The 16,485-nt window shown below is 42.3% G+C and overlaps 1 protein-coding gene across 3 annotated transcripts; it reads left to right on the forward strand.

Moving 5' to 3' along the window:
* Window positions 1-1,334: 1,334 nt before the first annotated feature.
* On the forward strand, window positions 1,335-15,821 carry LOC134093916 (uncharacterized). Of its 3 annotated transcripts, none has more exons than XM_062547221.1 (13): window positions 1,335-1,649; window positions 2,383-2,729; window positions 2,824-2,901; window positions 3,905-4,063; window positions 4,324-6,723; window positions 7,283-7,363; window positions 7,506-7,592; window positions 8,236-8,319; window positions 8,509-8,589; window positions 10,835-11,122; window positions 11,304-13,188; window positions 13,324-13,416; window positions 15,039-15,821. In XM_062547221.1, exons 1-13 carry the CDS (start codon window positions 1,469-1,471, stop codon window positions 15,359-15,361), a joined length of 6,087 nt encoding a protein of 2,028 aa, XP_062403205.1. In that variant the 5' UTR covers window positions 1,335-1,468; the 3' UTR covers window positions 15,362-15,821. The 3 variants fall into 3 exon arrangements, with proteins under 3 accessions (XP_062403205.1, XP_062403207.1, XP_062403206.1); XM_062547223.1 differs by having other exon boundaries at window positions 11,304-11,481; XM_062547222.1 differs by lacking the exon at window positions 7,506-7,592.
* Window positions 15,822-16,485: the final 664 nt, after the last annotated feature.

Genomic DNA, 16,485 nt, shown 5'->3' on the forward strand with positions numbered 1-16,485 from the left:
TTGGACAAAGTCTTCCACCCGGCTCCTGTATTTCTCCTCCTGCCCATCCCTGATACATCCCACAATTGCAGTATCGTCTAAAAACGTCTGCATGTGGCATGACTCGTGTTGTAGAAGTCAGACATGTGAACAGGACTGGAGAGAGCACTGTTCCCTGGAGCTCCGGTGATGCTGATTACATTGTCAGAGAGGCAGTCCTTCAGTCTGACGAACTGTGGCCGCTCTGTCAGGTAGTCTGCAATCCAGGTCTTGGTCACCCTGGGGGGGAGGGGAGGAGGAGACATGCTGCACTGAGAGTGAAAGGGGAGGTGTGAATTGGGCAGTTAAGGTAGCAAGAGCAGTGTCCGGAGGTGATGGTGGACAGGCCACGTCCATTGAAGCTGGAGCAGGGCAATCAAAGCTCTTTCAGCCTGACTTTGAGTTCCCCCTGTACTTGCCTCAGCTCTGCCTGGTTCCCCTTGAATGCCATCTTTTTCCTATTTAAGGGTCATTGCTGGTTATCAAAGGCTTGTTGTTTGGAAAGCAGCACAGTTCTTGTGGGAGCAACAGAAGTTCAGGTATCAGTCAGACCTTCAGAAGTGACCTCCAAATCACCATTCTGTACTCCAGTCAGTGGACTCAAAACAGTCTCTTAAAGCCTCATCTGCTTCTGGTGTCCACTTCCTGAAAGTTTTAAGGCTGATGGGCAGAAAAATAGTCTATCTAGGACTGTGCCAGCCATACACCAATAAAGGAAATGTCGTTTTTAAATCATTCATCTGTTCTAACCTGTTACCATTTAGAGGAGTGGCTTTGGAACTTTTGCTCAGAACAAACTGAAATGAAAATCATTCTGTTTTCAGTGCCTGATCTACATCCATTTATGTCAGGGTCGGAAACTTTTCCAAATCGACACCTTCTTAGAATAATGGCATGAGTAATTTTTTGTCAAAAATTACATGCCATTATTTCAGGAAAGTGAAGTGAATGATATATAGGCTCTCCTCACAAAGTGGAATGAAGAGAGTGAGTCTGCATGGTGAAATCAAAATCCTCAATAAAGCTGAAATGTAGCCTACACCAATCTAACCTATTTGAGAATAAACACCAAGTAGGCTAATTGCATCTGTGAATAAAGACATCCAAATGTCTATGTGTTGTTGCAGACCTCAAACGTGAAAGAAGTTAAAAGAAATCTGTCGGGTTGCTGCCATAAACAGTAAAAGAATATTACTGCAGCAAATGGCTGGAGCTGCTATCAGTTATGTTCTTCCTCGCCAGTAGATGGCGATAGTAATTCGAAAGCGATGTATGTAGACAAAGGGGGAAAGGAAGAGAAAGTCAAACAGGAAAAGGATAGGCCAGAAAGGTTCTGGAGACTTTCTAGTAAACGCATGTGGTGACCAAAACACAGCTGTTGCACGAGAGATGGAGCTAATAATGTAAACAAGAGTAAACATTTTATGTTGTTGCAACTCAACTGCACAAAATGACCAAGCTGCGCTACCTGAGTGTTCTCCTTTCCCAGCGCCTGACTTTGGCAGCCCAAGAGATTTTTAAGGACGTGGAGGAAACCATTTCAGAGCTTCAAGAAGAAGTAAAGCTGGTGAAGCTAGAAAATGCCAAACTTAAATCGAAACTACGGGAGGCTGGTTCAAACAACAGCAATGGTATGTTGTTCAGAACGAGATTGAAGTGGCACATAGACAGCCTACTTCAATAATATCATACGCGTAGTGTAACCTTTTGAATTTAGCATTAGAAAACTAACAGCATTGCTTAAAATTAGACTGAAAATTAGATTGCATGTCGCGGGCTTACGAACACCCGGAACACTAGTTTTGCGTTTCCCCTTCAATAGGCCTATATCACGTTAAACCTTTAAACTTATAACGTCAACATTTTTACTGACGCAAGGTTTCTGACTTGGCTGTTTTCAAACGAATTTGGGGTTAGGCCTACTTTGACTTTTTTGTCAAACATACGGGCATTTGTGGGCGGCAACAGGTAGGCCTACACCATGCTGTTGGGGGTACAAACTAAAGGTCTATGTCAAAAGCCTATGGATGCAGATTTGTCTTTTTGTATGTATTTAGGTGTAACTCTAACCCTGATTACAAATGTATTCTTTGGCAACTAAAGCCTACCTTACACCGACAGACTTTGACAAGATTTGGGAAAGATTCTTAAAAGATTGTAGTATTTTAACTAATGCCCCCTCATTCAAGCTTTACTCAAAATACTACAATCTTCCAAGAATCTTTCCCAAATCTTGTCAAAGTCTGTCAGTGTAAGGTAGGCTTTAATGTTACATATTTGTCTTCTGTAGCTATCACTGATTACAATTACATGTTCACCTGTGTTATGCATAGTTAACATAGATTTCTGTCCACTTTTCAACAGAAACAACTCCTGTTGGTCCTGAAGAGCTCCAAAATGGTGGGGAACAGAGACCTGAGGTAGCTCTGGAGGACAGTTCCACTATTGCATCTTTAAAACAGGAACTAGATGCACAGGGTGAAAATGATGGAGGCTCCTTGGACAGTGAAAAGAGAGAATGTGTTGCAATGCAAATTAAGATGGAGACTGATTTCACAGAGTGCAGCCCCAACCAGTCAGCTGAGCAAATTGACCCTAGAGTCACAGTAAGCATTGCTGTGGACTCCCGTGCACCTGTTTTCCCCTGCGTGGAGAGGACATGGAGTGTTCGTGATTCAGCTGCTAAAGAAGCAGAACCTCAGGCTTCCCAGGTAGGTTTAGTAAGGTGTGTGTGTGTGTGTGTGTGTGTGTGTGTGTGTGTGTGTGTGTGTGTAAGCTCTCACTGTTTTCAACTCTACTATTCAGATTCAGGAGAGGAGTGGTGACATCCTTGAAGATGATGGCAGACAAGAAAATGTCCCAAAGTCCAGCGATACTGAAGCGGTGAGTGTTATTCAGACAGGCCACTTTGCAAAGGTTGTGCAAAGTAAGAAACGCTATTGGTTTGGCTGGACTCGTGATTTCAAAGTTAGCACAAAGCCTATGGCCATTATGATGTTAGCATTGGAAACATTTCCCAATGGAGAATAGTGAGATGATTCACAAAGTGAGAGAGTTTGGTGAAACCAAGTTAGCCCCATTAAGCAGGAGATATACCAACCCGCCGGTTGGACGTCTGGAGGAGTTGTATGGGGTTGGGAAGAAAATGGTCCGGTATGTCCCAGTTCGTCTGAGGTGGTTGGGAGACTTTTATCCAGTCGGGAGACTTTGAGCTTGCTCAGTCGGGGCTAGCTTTCGGCACCGGGGTGTTGGATGTTGGGGTACTCTGATTGGTTGTGCTAATTGCGTGTGTGACGTGTACAGACACGCACTGTGTGAGGTGCGGAAGTAGCAACTTGTTGACAGAAATTGCAATGATGTTCACTTCACTTCGACATGCTAGTGTAGCACAGGCTGGTTTGGTTTGTTTTGTTTACTACTATTTGTCCGTGTTGGTTGCAAAACTAAATTGCTTGCTTTGTTTGCTAGTCTAGCACTTGCTAGTTTTGCTACTACTAGCCTATTACGACAACAAGATACAGTCTATGTGCTGCTCATGAGACTAGCCACCCCCAGGGGAGTGTTTGCGCAGGCGCTCAAAGTTTATGCGGTGGCGGGGTCGATTGACGTCGGAGCGGTGTGTTTTGCAGTTTGTCGTCGGCTGATCTCAGCCAATGCTAGGCGACGCCAATGAAGGGAGTCGGGAGTTGGCTCGAGTCTGGGCGGTGTATCTGAGCCTTTAGGCCGATGAAGAGTGTTGGTCCCTGCAGGCCATGCCTCTTCGGGTAGACCCAAAGCGTTTTTGCCGAGTCACTTGGAAACCATTGGTAAATGTTTTTCCTCAGTCATGTCTTCAAAGGTATCCAGACACTTAATAATAGCCATACATTCTCCATTTGTTTTTCAGACAACACAAATGACTTGCAGCTGGAGCGTCAACTGCCCTCCAGTAAATGATGACGGTGAAGATGATTGTGGTGTTTTTGATGATCGTGATGGTGTTGAAGATGATGGTGATCAGGGAGGGAATGACCATGTTATGGACCCTGCTAAGGAGAGGGATAATGTAAGAAAAAAAAATTCATGATTTATATTTTGTTTATGTATAATTATACCTTTAAAAGATAGTTCCCTGCCCCTTTTTACTATTGAACCATTTGCTTGATTATATCCACCGTGGCCATTTATGGCTTCATCTGTCTGATGGCTGGATGTGTCCCACCCAGCAGACATTTATTATAGCTACATTTCTGAAATTGAACCCTGATGTTTGAATTAATGCATGTCATTACTGATGTTGTGTTTTCACGAACTCCTCCTACACAGATGGATGTGGGAATGCCTCACAAACCTCAGATGCCTCAGAAAAGACCTTGCACCCGGTTGGAGCTCTCCAGATGTGGCAAGAAGTCCTCTGACAATGGCAGTGAAGAAATCACTTTGGACAAAGAAACCAGCTCAGAAAATACCATAATAGTTAGAACAGGGAAACCTCGAGGGAGACCAAGGAAGCATCCTCAAACTTCCACACCTAAACAAGAGTCCGGTAATTCACAACGACAGCTTAGATCTGGAAATGACAAAACGGAGGTCAGAGGCAGGCTACATAAGAGACAAAAGAAGCATCAGACATCGACAAATAACTCTGTTGAGGTTCATGAAAAAAACGGAGTTGGGAGACCTAATCGAAGGTCTAGAAGGAACTTGGAAAATGATGAAAATATTGTAGTGCAAGTGTTCAACACAGTGGTCAGCACAAAAAATCCAAGGGGCAGACCAAGAAAGAATCCTCAGATTACAATTGTCAAATCAGCTGCAGTGTCCATGGATCAAAATGATAGCATTTCAGAAAAGTCACATGTCTCTGAAGGCAACAAAGATGGATCAACACCCCAAAGAAGAAGTGGGAGACTGAGGGAGCGTTCTGAGATACGTTCTGAAGATGAAGAGAACACTGCTGTTCAAGAGGCAAACTCAAAAGTCATAACAGGAAAACCAAGGGGCAGACCCAGGAAACATCCTCGAATTACTATTGTCAAACCATCAGAGGTTGACTTGGATCATGGTGAGAGTGTTTCAGAGGAGCCGTCTGTCTCTGAAGATAATAAAGACTTGCCCAGACCTGAAAGCACAACTATGAGTCTGAGGTGTATTGATGCCTTCACAGTCCAGTCAATTCAGACGGACCATCAAGATGGTTATCCAAATGGTGAACCTAGTTCTCATGACCGAGAGAGTAGGTCAGGGAGGCTACCAGAGGGAAAGTCTACAGGGCAACTTGAAATATCTAAAGCAGAAGCAACTGAAGTGAACTTGAAAGGTGAAGAAAACAGTTTAGGTCAAGAATCAAACCCAATGGATGGAGCAGAAAGACCAAGGGGTGCAGACAAGAACGATACCCAGACCACTTCAGTCAAACCAGTTGAGGTGGACTTGGATCAAGAGGATAGTGTTTCAGAAGAGCTGCCTATCTGTGAAACTGACACAGACTTGTCAAGACCAAAGAGAAGAAGTGGAAGGCTGAGGAAGTGTACTCCTATTTCTCCAACCCAGCCAGATGACATGGACCATCAGGATGACTCTTCAAGCGATGAAGCCAGTTCTGGAGATGACGGAGATTTGTCACTTTTAGCGAGGCCAAATAGGACATCAATGAAACGTCCTCGATCTTCGTCCTCAGAATACGATAATGATATGGAACAGGATGATGATGATTCTTCAGATTCCAGCTGTGGAGAAGCTCTGCTCGATTCAACCAGAAAGGAGGGACCCAGAAAGCAGCATCGGATCTCAAAAATTGCAGCCGTAGAGGAAGGATTAGATCATGTCTCTGTCCTTCATAAGGACATGGGACTTGCCAAGAGGCATTACTGTTTGTATTGTGCAAAACCTGTTAGCAAGTTAGCCAGGCATTTAGCTTTGCGCCACTACAATGAAAGGGAGGTGATCAAGGCTCTAACTCTCCGCAAAAATTCAAAAGAAAGGAAAACTCAAATTGCACTCCTGCGTAACCGTGGTAACCGTGAACACAACAATCAAGTTCTGAAAGATGGAAAAGGACTCCTAATTCCATGCCGAGTCTTTAAGTCACATGATCCTAAAGACGTTGTAACCTGCCCTGGTTGCTCTGGCTTGTTTTCCAAGGAGTCCATACCTAAGCACCTTAAATGCTGTACATTCGTCACAACAGAGGGTGATTCTGATCGAAATGCATCACGTACTGTCGTTAGGCAAGCTTCAGAGATCTTAGAGGTTCTGTCTGGGATGTATCAGGATGATGTTGCAGAGGCGGTTAGAGCGGACAAGGATATTCTTAAACTTGGACAGCTCATGTGTGATAGAAAAAACGCTAATGACTACATCTGGCAGAGACTTCGTGAGTTGGGCAGGTTAGTTTTGAATGGTCGAAAAATCACACCATTGTATCAAATAGAGGATTATATCCGACTGGAAAACTGGGATCACATGGCTGCTGTTGTGAAGGATGTTGCGTTGTACAGTGAGACCACGTGTACTTTTACCATTTCCAAGTATGCTGTGAATATCAGGCGCAGCTTGGACACAATAGCAGGGATTCTCTATTGTGAATCACAAGCCGCTGGAGATAAGGAAATGGTAGAAATTGCCGAAAAGTTCCAGGAGAATTTGAAGATGAGGTGGCACCAGACGTTCATGGCGCCAGAAAAGTCAGACGGCAACAGTCCATTGTTGAAACTTGCTGAACAGGTGAAAATATTACAGAACCTCCCTCTTAAGTATGAGAAAAACATTAAATTGATATAATGACCTAGGTGTCCAACTGGAAGTAACTCTCTCTCTCTCTCTCTCTCTCTCTCTATATATATATATAGATAGATAGAAAGATAGATACTTAACTCATCCTGAGGGACATTTTAGGCATCCAGTAGCTTATACAACCATAACACAACACACATATCTCACATACATAAAAATCACTCACAGAATTGTAATAATTGAATAGCATGCAAAGTGGTCACAACGGTCTGGTATGGACTGACCATGTGATGCATTGACTATGATACGGTGCTATGGTAGAGTGTGTGTAATGGTAGTAGTGCAAGAGTTAACAGTGCAGGGATTGAACAGTACAATAACTTTCCTTGTTATTAAATATTGACTATGAATATGAAATGACAAGAATGAAAACGTATGAGAATTCCTAAACATATCCTAAATTGTAATTCACAGGGTGAATTGCAATTTTAACATGGTGAACAAAATATGATGTAACAGTTTTTTTGTCTGTATTGTTCCTTTTATTCAGACCAGCCATCAAGATCAACAAGATGACGAAGCAAGTGACGAAGACGTCAATGTTGCACAGTCAAGGACTGAGCACGAAACGGTAAGCAAATCTAGAGTGGGCGCAATATCCACTTTCAAGTGCTAAGTGTGAAATGTCTAGAATGGCATTTCCGGCAAAGGTATATCCACTATAACTCAAAAATATTTTCTACTATCAAAGCATAATTTTTATTTATTTTCAGCTGGTAAAGAATCACAGCGGTGTCCCAGTCTTGCCAGCCAGTCAAGAGAATGAGGCACAGAACACACTAGGATCAATAATAGAGGAGGTAAGGTAACCAAAATGAAAGCCTCTGAGTCGGAGCTGTTAACCAATTGTATAGTTTTTTTTTAAGAGAGCTCAGCCTAATTCATGAAGCATTTTAGCCCTAAAAGTAGCACTCAAGTCTGGGACAGCTTAGAAGTAGTCGAGACAAAGTTAGGTTTTTTTGTTAAGTCTCTTATTTGTTCTGCATCTGAAATGATGCCAACAGCTGCTTACAATTGTTTATTAATAGGTCTTTGTGAGTTAGGAGTCCCCTCGAGTATCTCTAAGCTGTCCCAGACTTAGGTGCTACTTTTAGGGCTAAAATGCTTTGTGAGTTGCTTTCAGTTAAAACAAAAATTATAGTCTTAAAGTTACAAGGGAAGCACCCATTAGTTTGCCCTAAATTCCCCAGTTACGAGCAACTTTTAGCCTTCAGATTCTTTGTGAATACAGCCCTTGGTGCTGGAGGGTATTCCAAGTACATGGTTTTGCTCCTCTATTAGGAGGTTTTACCACTTACTCTGAGTTAACTTACTCCGCCTTGTCACTAAACCATGTACTTGAAATACCCCCCTGGTGCGGGTCTGGACTGGCATATAACAAAACATTGATGCTCTGTTAACTCTTGTGGTTACAACACTGGTCTGTATTGTTACTTTATTCAGACCAGCCATGGTAGGACAGATCCTGATGACACTGGAAGAGAAGATAACATCAGTGCTGCACAGTCAAAGACAGGGCATGAAACGGTAAGCAAATTTAGAGTGGGGCAATATCCACTTTTAAGTGTTCAGTGCAAAATATCCACTTTCAAAATGAGGATGACATTTCCAATAAGAGTTGTTTTGCTATGACCATTATAAGCAAAAAGACAGTTATTAGAAATGTGTTCGTACTATCTTAACTAAACTTTTTTTTGTTGTTGACTGGTAAAACAGAATGTCCACAGCGGTGTCCCAGTCTTGCCAACCAATCAAGAGGATGAGGTTCAGAATACACTGGAATCAACAACAGAGGAGGTAACCATTGGCATTTATCCAAAGTGACTTAAATTACAGTATGTCAATTATATTACAAGGGCCAAACTCCCCAGGGCAACTCGGGGTTAGGTGCAGAGCCGGACTGCCCGATATGCGCACTATGCACGTTATGTAGGGCCCCTGCAAATAAATCATGGCCCCTCGCCTCCACCTTGCATCAAGTTAGTGAGAGTTAAGTTATTGATGAGAGGATGGAGCAAAACTATCAGGGCAGGAGAGTGAACTATACGTGTGAACTGCGGGAGCAGTGGTTGGGTAAACCTGTGTTCCTCTTCAGGTTTGATGTCCACAAATAGTAATAGCTGATCTGCTGATTTGATTCTCTCAAGTGTGTGTCTCTAACCTAGGCAATGAAATAAAATTGATTCACCTTTGGTTTTTAATGACAGGAGTAACAGGCTACCTATATTCCGCTGGTTGGTGCACACACAAGTGTTCATGCAGATAGGTTTGTCTTAGTATGTTGTGTAATTGTATGTATGCTTATACATCCTTAGTACATTCATGTGAATCCTTGTCTTAGTACCTTTAGTATATTTTACTGTTCTTTTTAGTCATGTCAATGTCAATGTCAATTTATTTATATAGCACTTTAAAAAACAACCACAGTTGACCAAAGTGCTGTAAAACAAACAGTCAGACAAACAAGAAACATAGGGTACATAAGACAACAGAGGCTAGACGGAGCGGCGTAGTCGCCAGCGTGCCCACCAAGCGTGACACCAAGACAAACAAACAAATTTAAAAAATAACAAATCGCTACATAAAGAAATGCCGTACGGAGCGGCGTACTAGCCAGCGTACCCGTGGCACAAGACATACAAACACAGACATCAGACAAAAATCAACAAATAATAAAAACAACACAGACACTCAAAAGACAAAGTTGGCACAAGACAAAAGATGCCGGACGGAGCGGCGTAATCGCCAGCGTACCCGTGACTCCAAGACACCAAGACATTACAAGACGGACAAAAACAAACACAGATCAAATAAATAATAAAAGCAAACTAAATCAGAAAAGTCCACGCCAACTTATTAGTCCAAATGACTGCATCAGTAGACGGCCGATAAAAGTCCCAGGGCAATAGATGATGCACATCCCGTAGCTGATCAGACCAACCCGGCGGAATTCAGTCGCTAGGCAGGCCGTCTGGAGAGCACCAGAAGCAGAGGCACAAGCAGCAGATGCACCGAGCAGCTTGAAGTCGAGAGCGACCCTGCAGGTTAGCAACATTTTGTCCCTGGCCTCCAACGTTACGCGCTGCTCGATTCAGTCAGACTCATGCTAAATGAATCATTGAATAATCAGTATTAGTGACTAGCCTGGCTAGCGCCTACCACTTCTCAAATGAGACGTGGTCTGGCAACCAGACGCTCATTTTCTCGTATTTAAAAAAATGCCCAGATCCGTTCATTGGGCGCCACGGATGTCTATCAAATTTGAATAGCTCATCCAGCACGGTCCCAAACCGAACTCGTCGAACAAGGACGCATGCCAAGCCCCGTGGCATCAATATCGGAAGCCGAAGGTGCCCCCGCGCGTTCATATGCAACGCGAAGGGCTGCCATTGACATCAGTGTAAATCCTTTGGCGTCGAATGTAGACGCAAGAAGGCAACGGAAACTTCTCGGATTTTCTGTGATTGGTCACCAACGTCAGGTGAAAATGTGGGTGTTAGTGTCCAGACTGCCTTAGCAGCGTGAATGAAATCACTGTGCAAGGCAGGATGGGAGCACCCTGGCTAATTAGTGACATTAAAGTTAAACAAACTATTTTATTACTATTTTCACTGTTCAAATAATGGCCATAACAATCTGTAATATGACCTAATATGCTGAAGAAATAAATTCAAAAGTGCTTTGAAAAGATTTATTTTTCACATACAAGGCATTTCAAAGTTCAAAGTTTATTGCCATGTACTCATAAATAAGCATTGAAATTCATTGTGCTCAATTATCCATTCATCTTCAAGAACAATTTAAAAGAAAATAAAGAAAAAAATAGCATGTTAGGCCAGTTATAACTTAGGGGACACAATGGAAAATAAATGAACACTCCCCTCAATTAATCTGCGTTATTTTTTTCTCAAATTAATGAATCAAAATGAATCAGTTATTTTGACAGCCCTAGTTATTTTATCATCCTGTTTACGTTGTAGTGTATGTTGTGTGTGGTGTCTTAAGCTACTGGGACCTTGAATGAGCTTTTTGTACTTCACAGCCGCTGGAGAGAAGTGATATCAGGCCCACGGTCTGTCCTGAAGATGATCTTCAAAGAGATGGGGATGCCAATGACGACGATGATGTTGATGGTGATGATGATGATGCTGGTGATGATGACGACGACGATGATGACTGTAATGACAATGACGATGATGATGACTATGATGTGGCTGATGATGCTGAAGATGACAGTGACAGCAGTCATGATGGTGATGATGGTGATGATGATGGAGATGAAGATTGTGCTGATAGTAATGTTCCAGCTATCGGATTGGAAAACAAAAATGTAAGCCATACCTAAATATTGAAAAATGTAAAGGTCCCTGAAGAAGAACACTAACTGCATATTCATATGTTTGTGTGTATACTCTCAAAGACACTTTATGAAATAGAAATATTACTTTGATTATTTTGAAAAATGAAAATGAACTTGAAGTGCATACTTATGGTTTTATGTTCTTTTACAGAATACTGCTGAGGATGGAGACCTGAATGAACCGTGTGGCAGTGCCCAAAATGACACTCCAACCAAACCACCCGACCAGTTACAAGTACCGCAAATATCCACTGCAGGAGTTTCTATGTCGTCTGTAAACAACCATCGGGACAGTGTTTCAGACCAGAAAAATGCCCCCAAGAAGTCAGGTGCGTCAAATAATGATGCTAAAGTTGTTTCCATCCTTCAATACACCAAATGCCGCAAAAGACACCACTGTTTGTTCTGTAAAAGGCCTATGTCAAAGATTTCAAGGCATTTAGAAAACAAGCATTACGAACAAGAAGATGTGGCCAAAGCTTGCAGTTATCCCAAAGGAAGCAAGGAAAGGAAGATGTATCTAGGGCAACTACTTAAAAGGGGTAATCGTGCGCACAACCTCAGAGTCCTAAAAGAAGGGAAAGGAGTTCTCGTTCCATGTAAACGGGGGGCGGGAAAGCCTGGTGATTTTTTGCATTGCCCCTTTTGTCATGGCCTGTTTGTCAAGAGGCGTATTGCAGATCACGTTAAACACTGTCCATTTGCAACAAACTTAGATCGTGTTATTGCCAAAAGGGGAAAAAGAGGATCTTTAGCAGCATTGCGTCTTATGTCTGAACCCATACCAGAAAATGTTACTGAAGAGTTGTGGAAGGTTCTGCTGAGTTTGCATGAGGACGAAGTTTCTATGGCAGTCAGAGAAGACAAATATGCCCTTCTGATGGGACAGCAGCTTTTGGAAAAGGGGACAGGACAAGAAGCCATCCAGCAGGTTTACATTAGGCAGAGACTTCGAGAGCTGGGAAGGCTGCTTGTCAGCAGCCGCAAGATCTCCCCAATGCATAAACTGGAGGACTTTATACTGCCATCGAATTGGCACCATGTGATTGCAGTTGTCAAGGATGTTTCGGGGAACAATAAGGAGGATTCCACTCTCAATTTGACATTCCTGCAACACCTTTATCGGAGCTTGCAGAAGATTGGAAAACTTGTGGAGTTAGATGCAGAATCCAGCAAGGACGAGCAGATGCTGGAATTGGCAAGAACATTCAACAGGAAGTTTGTGGAGCAGTGGAGGAGGCAGTTCCCTGCTCCTTTTGTGGCAAGAAAGAGTCAGCTAAGCCACAATGATACGAATTTGCTGTCTTTCACAGAAGACATCAGGAATCTGCACACATACCTCAAAGACAAACTCAGTGAGTGTGTGTCAGTACTGTGTACATCTCCAGGCCCAACGGCTTGGAACAGTCTCGCTAGGATTGTTCTTGCCCAGCTGATCGTGTTCAATAGAAAGAAAGCAAAGGAGATCGCCGGGCTTACTCTGAAGGATTTCAACACCAAGGAAGCCTATGGCATGCCATATGATGACGATGAGGAGGATTTAACACCGTTTGAGCGTGAGCTTTGTAAGTTCACATGCAGGATGGAGATTTCAAGAGCAACAGGAGACAACATCCATATCCTCATTCCTCCAGCTTTGGCCAACATCATGGAAACTATGCTCCATAAACGAAGGTTGTGTCACATACGCTGTGACAATATATACATGTTTGCATTGCCTAGTATCAAATCACACTACTTGGGTGTTGAGTGTCTGAAAAGCTTCGCTGAGAAATGTGGAGTGAAGTGCACAGAAGCATTGGCTTCAAATGGACTGAGAATGCACGTTGCTATGGTGACCCGACTGCTCTACTTGAAGGATGTGTCTCAACTAACAGACTTCATGGGACTCAATCTAACAACTCACCTGAAGAATGATTGTGTCCAACAAGATACCCTGGAACTGGCAAAGCTTTGCAAGGTTTTTACGACCTTGGACAACGGACATTTGAAAGTCCCAGAACAGACTGTAGATGAGGTTATTGTCAGCCCGGATGGTAGGTGTTCTCTACATGAATGACTTCATCATTGTATTGAGAAGGATGTTACATTTACATTTAGTAATTTAACTGATGGTTTTATCCAAAGTGATAACTAGTGCTAGTGTTCTCATGCCGTGTTTCATTTAACAGAAATTGTGCAGCCGGATTATTGGTCTTCATCTGAAGAACTGGAAGAAGATGATGATGACTACCATCCCTCAAAGTCAGCTAAAGCACAGTCTGGTAAGCGTGCGCTCATAGTTACTTGTGATTTTGTCTCTGCAGTGACAATTTTGATGTTGTTTAGCCTAATTTACCTTAATTGAACAGCTATGGAGTCATTGGAATGGTTATATGTCTTTTTTCGGGTTGAATGCTCGCCGTTTCACTTCCACCTAGCGTCTGTGAGCGGAAATCACCAAACCTGCATAGTTTCTCTTTAAAGGAACCGTAAGAAATGTATTTCAATTAATCAGAAAATGGCTCTGATATGTCACTAAACATTAAGAGATCATGTTAATTTCAAATACTTATATCACTGACAGCAATAGTCCGGCCAGGATATTGTCATTTTAAAAGTTGCAGCCCTCAACTGATGTTGATGTTTGTCATGTTATGTTTTGGCCTGATGCGCCACCCTCCACCTATCTACTAATCACGAAGTCAATAGTGTTTCGGCATCCGGGTTGCCAGCTCTGCTCTAGTTACCACAGCTGCAGCTAAACGTGTTGGATAAAACATTTCTCAACGTTTTGATTGCAGTACCCGTTTTGGCCACAATCTTACATACGGTGAAATATATCGACAAAAGAATCACACATTGGCTTTTGCCACTCTAGCCACTCCCCCTTCTCACACAGCACAGCGAAGGACCAGAGGCAGAGAGGGCTTAAGTTTTGGTATGAATTAGTGCGCAGCATGGGTAGAAAGTCATGTTTGGATGAATTATCATGTCTGACCTCAACAATAAAGAATGTCTCTGAATACGGTTTGTTGGTATTAAATGGTTCCGCTTTTTTTTTTGTTTTGCAACACACCAACAGACACGGGTATGAAATGGCTATTCAAAAGGGGACTTTGGACTCTCTTTAGACATTGAGTAAACATTAACAAAAAACAATTCCGATTGCAAGGTTTTTAAGGACATTTCAGAATGCCACACACAGCCAGCTACAACAAAGCATGATGTCACTTATAGGCTACCAGAGACTGTGTTTGAGTCACATTGTTGGTAGGGAAGTACTGTTGCGCTCTAGATGATGGTTTTTTTTAAACAGCTGCGTCAAAACAAAAAGATATCAGAAAAGGCAGGAAAAGTTTGCACTCTGAAGAAATTGTAGAGCTAAGTCTTTGCTGAAAAATGTTTTTACTAAGAGGGAGCAGATGTTTTAGCCGCCTTTTCTGAGTCACATTGTTGCAAATTTCATATGATGATGCATTGGTTTGTTTGCTATATGTGTGGCCGAGTGTGATGTCATTTATAGGCAACCAGAGATTGTTTTTGAGTCACATCATTGCAAATTTCAGATGCATATGTTAAACATATAGCCTTAAATCAAAATAGCTGTTATTTTGATCTGTAAAAAATGTCACATGCAGCCATGCTTAAGTTCTGTTCACTACACGTTTAGAATAATGTATTATAATATAATTTGCTTAGCTGGAATTATGTTTTTCCCGATCATCCTATTTTTAAAGCAGGCCTAGCTGCGGGCATGTTATTGGGCTATGGGTTTTTCTACAGGAATAGCATGTTTGAACGATCACTGCACTAGTGAAATTCGCTTGGTAACATTTTAATTGATCTTATATTTACTGTCTTCTAAACACTGACTTGGCGTTTTTTTTTTTCCTTCTTGTTCCAGTTAACACAAGACGCAGGAGTGTAACGAAGCACACTCGGAGTGCAGCAGAAGGCCAGGCCGCCGAGAGTCGCCCTGTTCCAGCGAGCGCAAGACGGAGGAGTGTGCCGAAACAGAGATGGAGTCCAGCAGAGGTGGAGGCAGTGGAGAGGCACATGGCCAAGTTCATCAGCTCAGGCACAACCCCGGGGAAGAAGGCCTGCACCGCCTGCATCATGGCCGAGCCGCTGGCTCTTAAGGACCGGCTGTGGGCAGCCATCAAGTTTTATGTCAGAAACCGCATCACCACTCTACGCAGGCAGAACAGCAAGCCATCACAGACGTAATGTAAGGGCTCCGAGTGGGGACTAACGTGAGGACTACTACACACCAATCAAATATGCTCTCACGGTCATAATGACTTTTGGCAGAGCTGAGACCCATCAGTTTTACCCCATTTTGTTTCCTTCCTTGCAGGGCCTTTTTCTTGTGAAAATAAGGTAACAAGCAAATGCCTTTTCTTGTAAATAGTACGATAGGACTGTAGGTCAGGTTTCCTATGCCACAGTTTATCATGTTCTGTCTTGATAGTTATTTTTTAACATGTGTCAAATTATCCCTTTTAATTTTTCATTTTATTTTTTTACATTCAAGAGACATCTGTGAAAAAAGTTGTTAACTTGTTGAGCAAATTTGTTAAAATACATTCCATGCAACAGATTTGTCCAGTTGTGCTTCCAGTTTTCTTTGAGTAATTTTCCAATTACTTTAGTGATTGGAATTTAAAATAAAATTGGATGATTTTCATATGTAGCATGTAAGTTTATGCCACTTTACACATATCCACAGAGCCTCAAAATAAAGCAAAGTATCCTCAAAAGGGCCTTTCTGGGTATGGGGTTACCGCATCATGTCCCATCCGTGGAGTCGGCTGAAATTCAAATGGGGTCGGCAGAGATTCTGAGTATCTTAAAATTGACCAGTATATTACATAAAAATATACATTGAATAAAACAAGTATCAAAAATCTCATGAAACTAGTATGGATCCTTCATTACAATCTAGTTACATAAAAAATAAACTTAGAAAGCTATGAGGGTATAATTGGTGCAAAAGTCACGAGCACATTTAACTGGAGATTTCGCATTCGTACACTAAAGTCACACATGTGTAACCGTACATTTGAAGTTGTACATATTTTTTTCATACCTTGTTAACACAAAATAGGGCTACGGGTTCACGAATCCGTTTTACAAGTTCACAAAACCGTTTTACAGATACACGAATTCTCACCTGTGCATCACAAGTTACTGGCCTCATCCCCTCGAGACTTTTGCCCCACTTACACTGCAACGATTGGGGCAAAACACATTCGCACATCCGTGTTTCATAATCTGAGAACATTCACAACATTCGTGCACTTGCAAACCGTAAATTTGAAGTTGTACATATTTTTTTCATACGTTGTTAA

The sequence above is a fragment of the Sardina pilchardus genome, chromosome 10 (assembly GCF_963854185.1).
Source record: "Sardina pilchardus chromosome 10, fSarPil1.1, whole genome shotgun sequence".
Lineage (NCBI taxonomy): Eukaryota > Metazoa > Chordata > Actinopteri > Clupeiformes > Clupeidae > Sardina > Sardina pilchardus.

Coding starts and splice junctions, on each gene's coding strand:
- LOC134093916 (XM_062547221.1), top strand. CDS start 1,469: ATGACCAAGCTGCGCTACCTGAGTGTTCTCCTTTCCCAGCGCCTGACT. Junction 6,724..7,282: donor TGTTGAAACTTGCTGAACAG/GTGAAAATATTA, acceptor CCTTTTATTCAG/ACCAGCCATCAAGATCAACA. Junction 8,320..8,508: donor CAAAGACAGGGCATGAAACG/GTAAGCAAATTT, acceptor CTGGTAAAACAG/AATGTCCACAGCGGTGTCCC.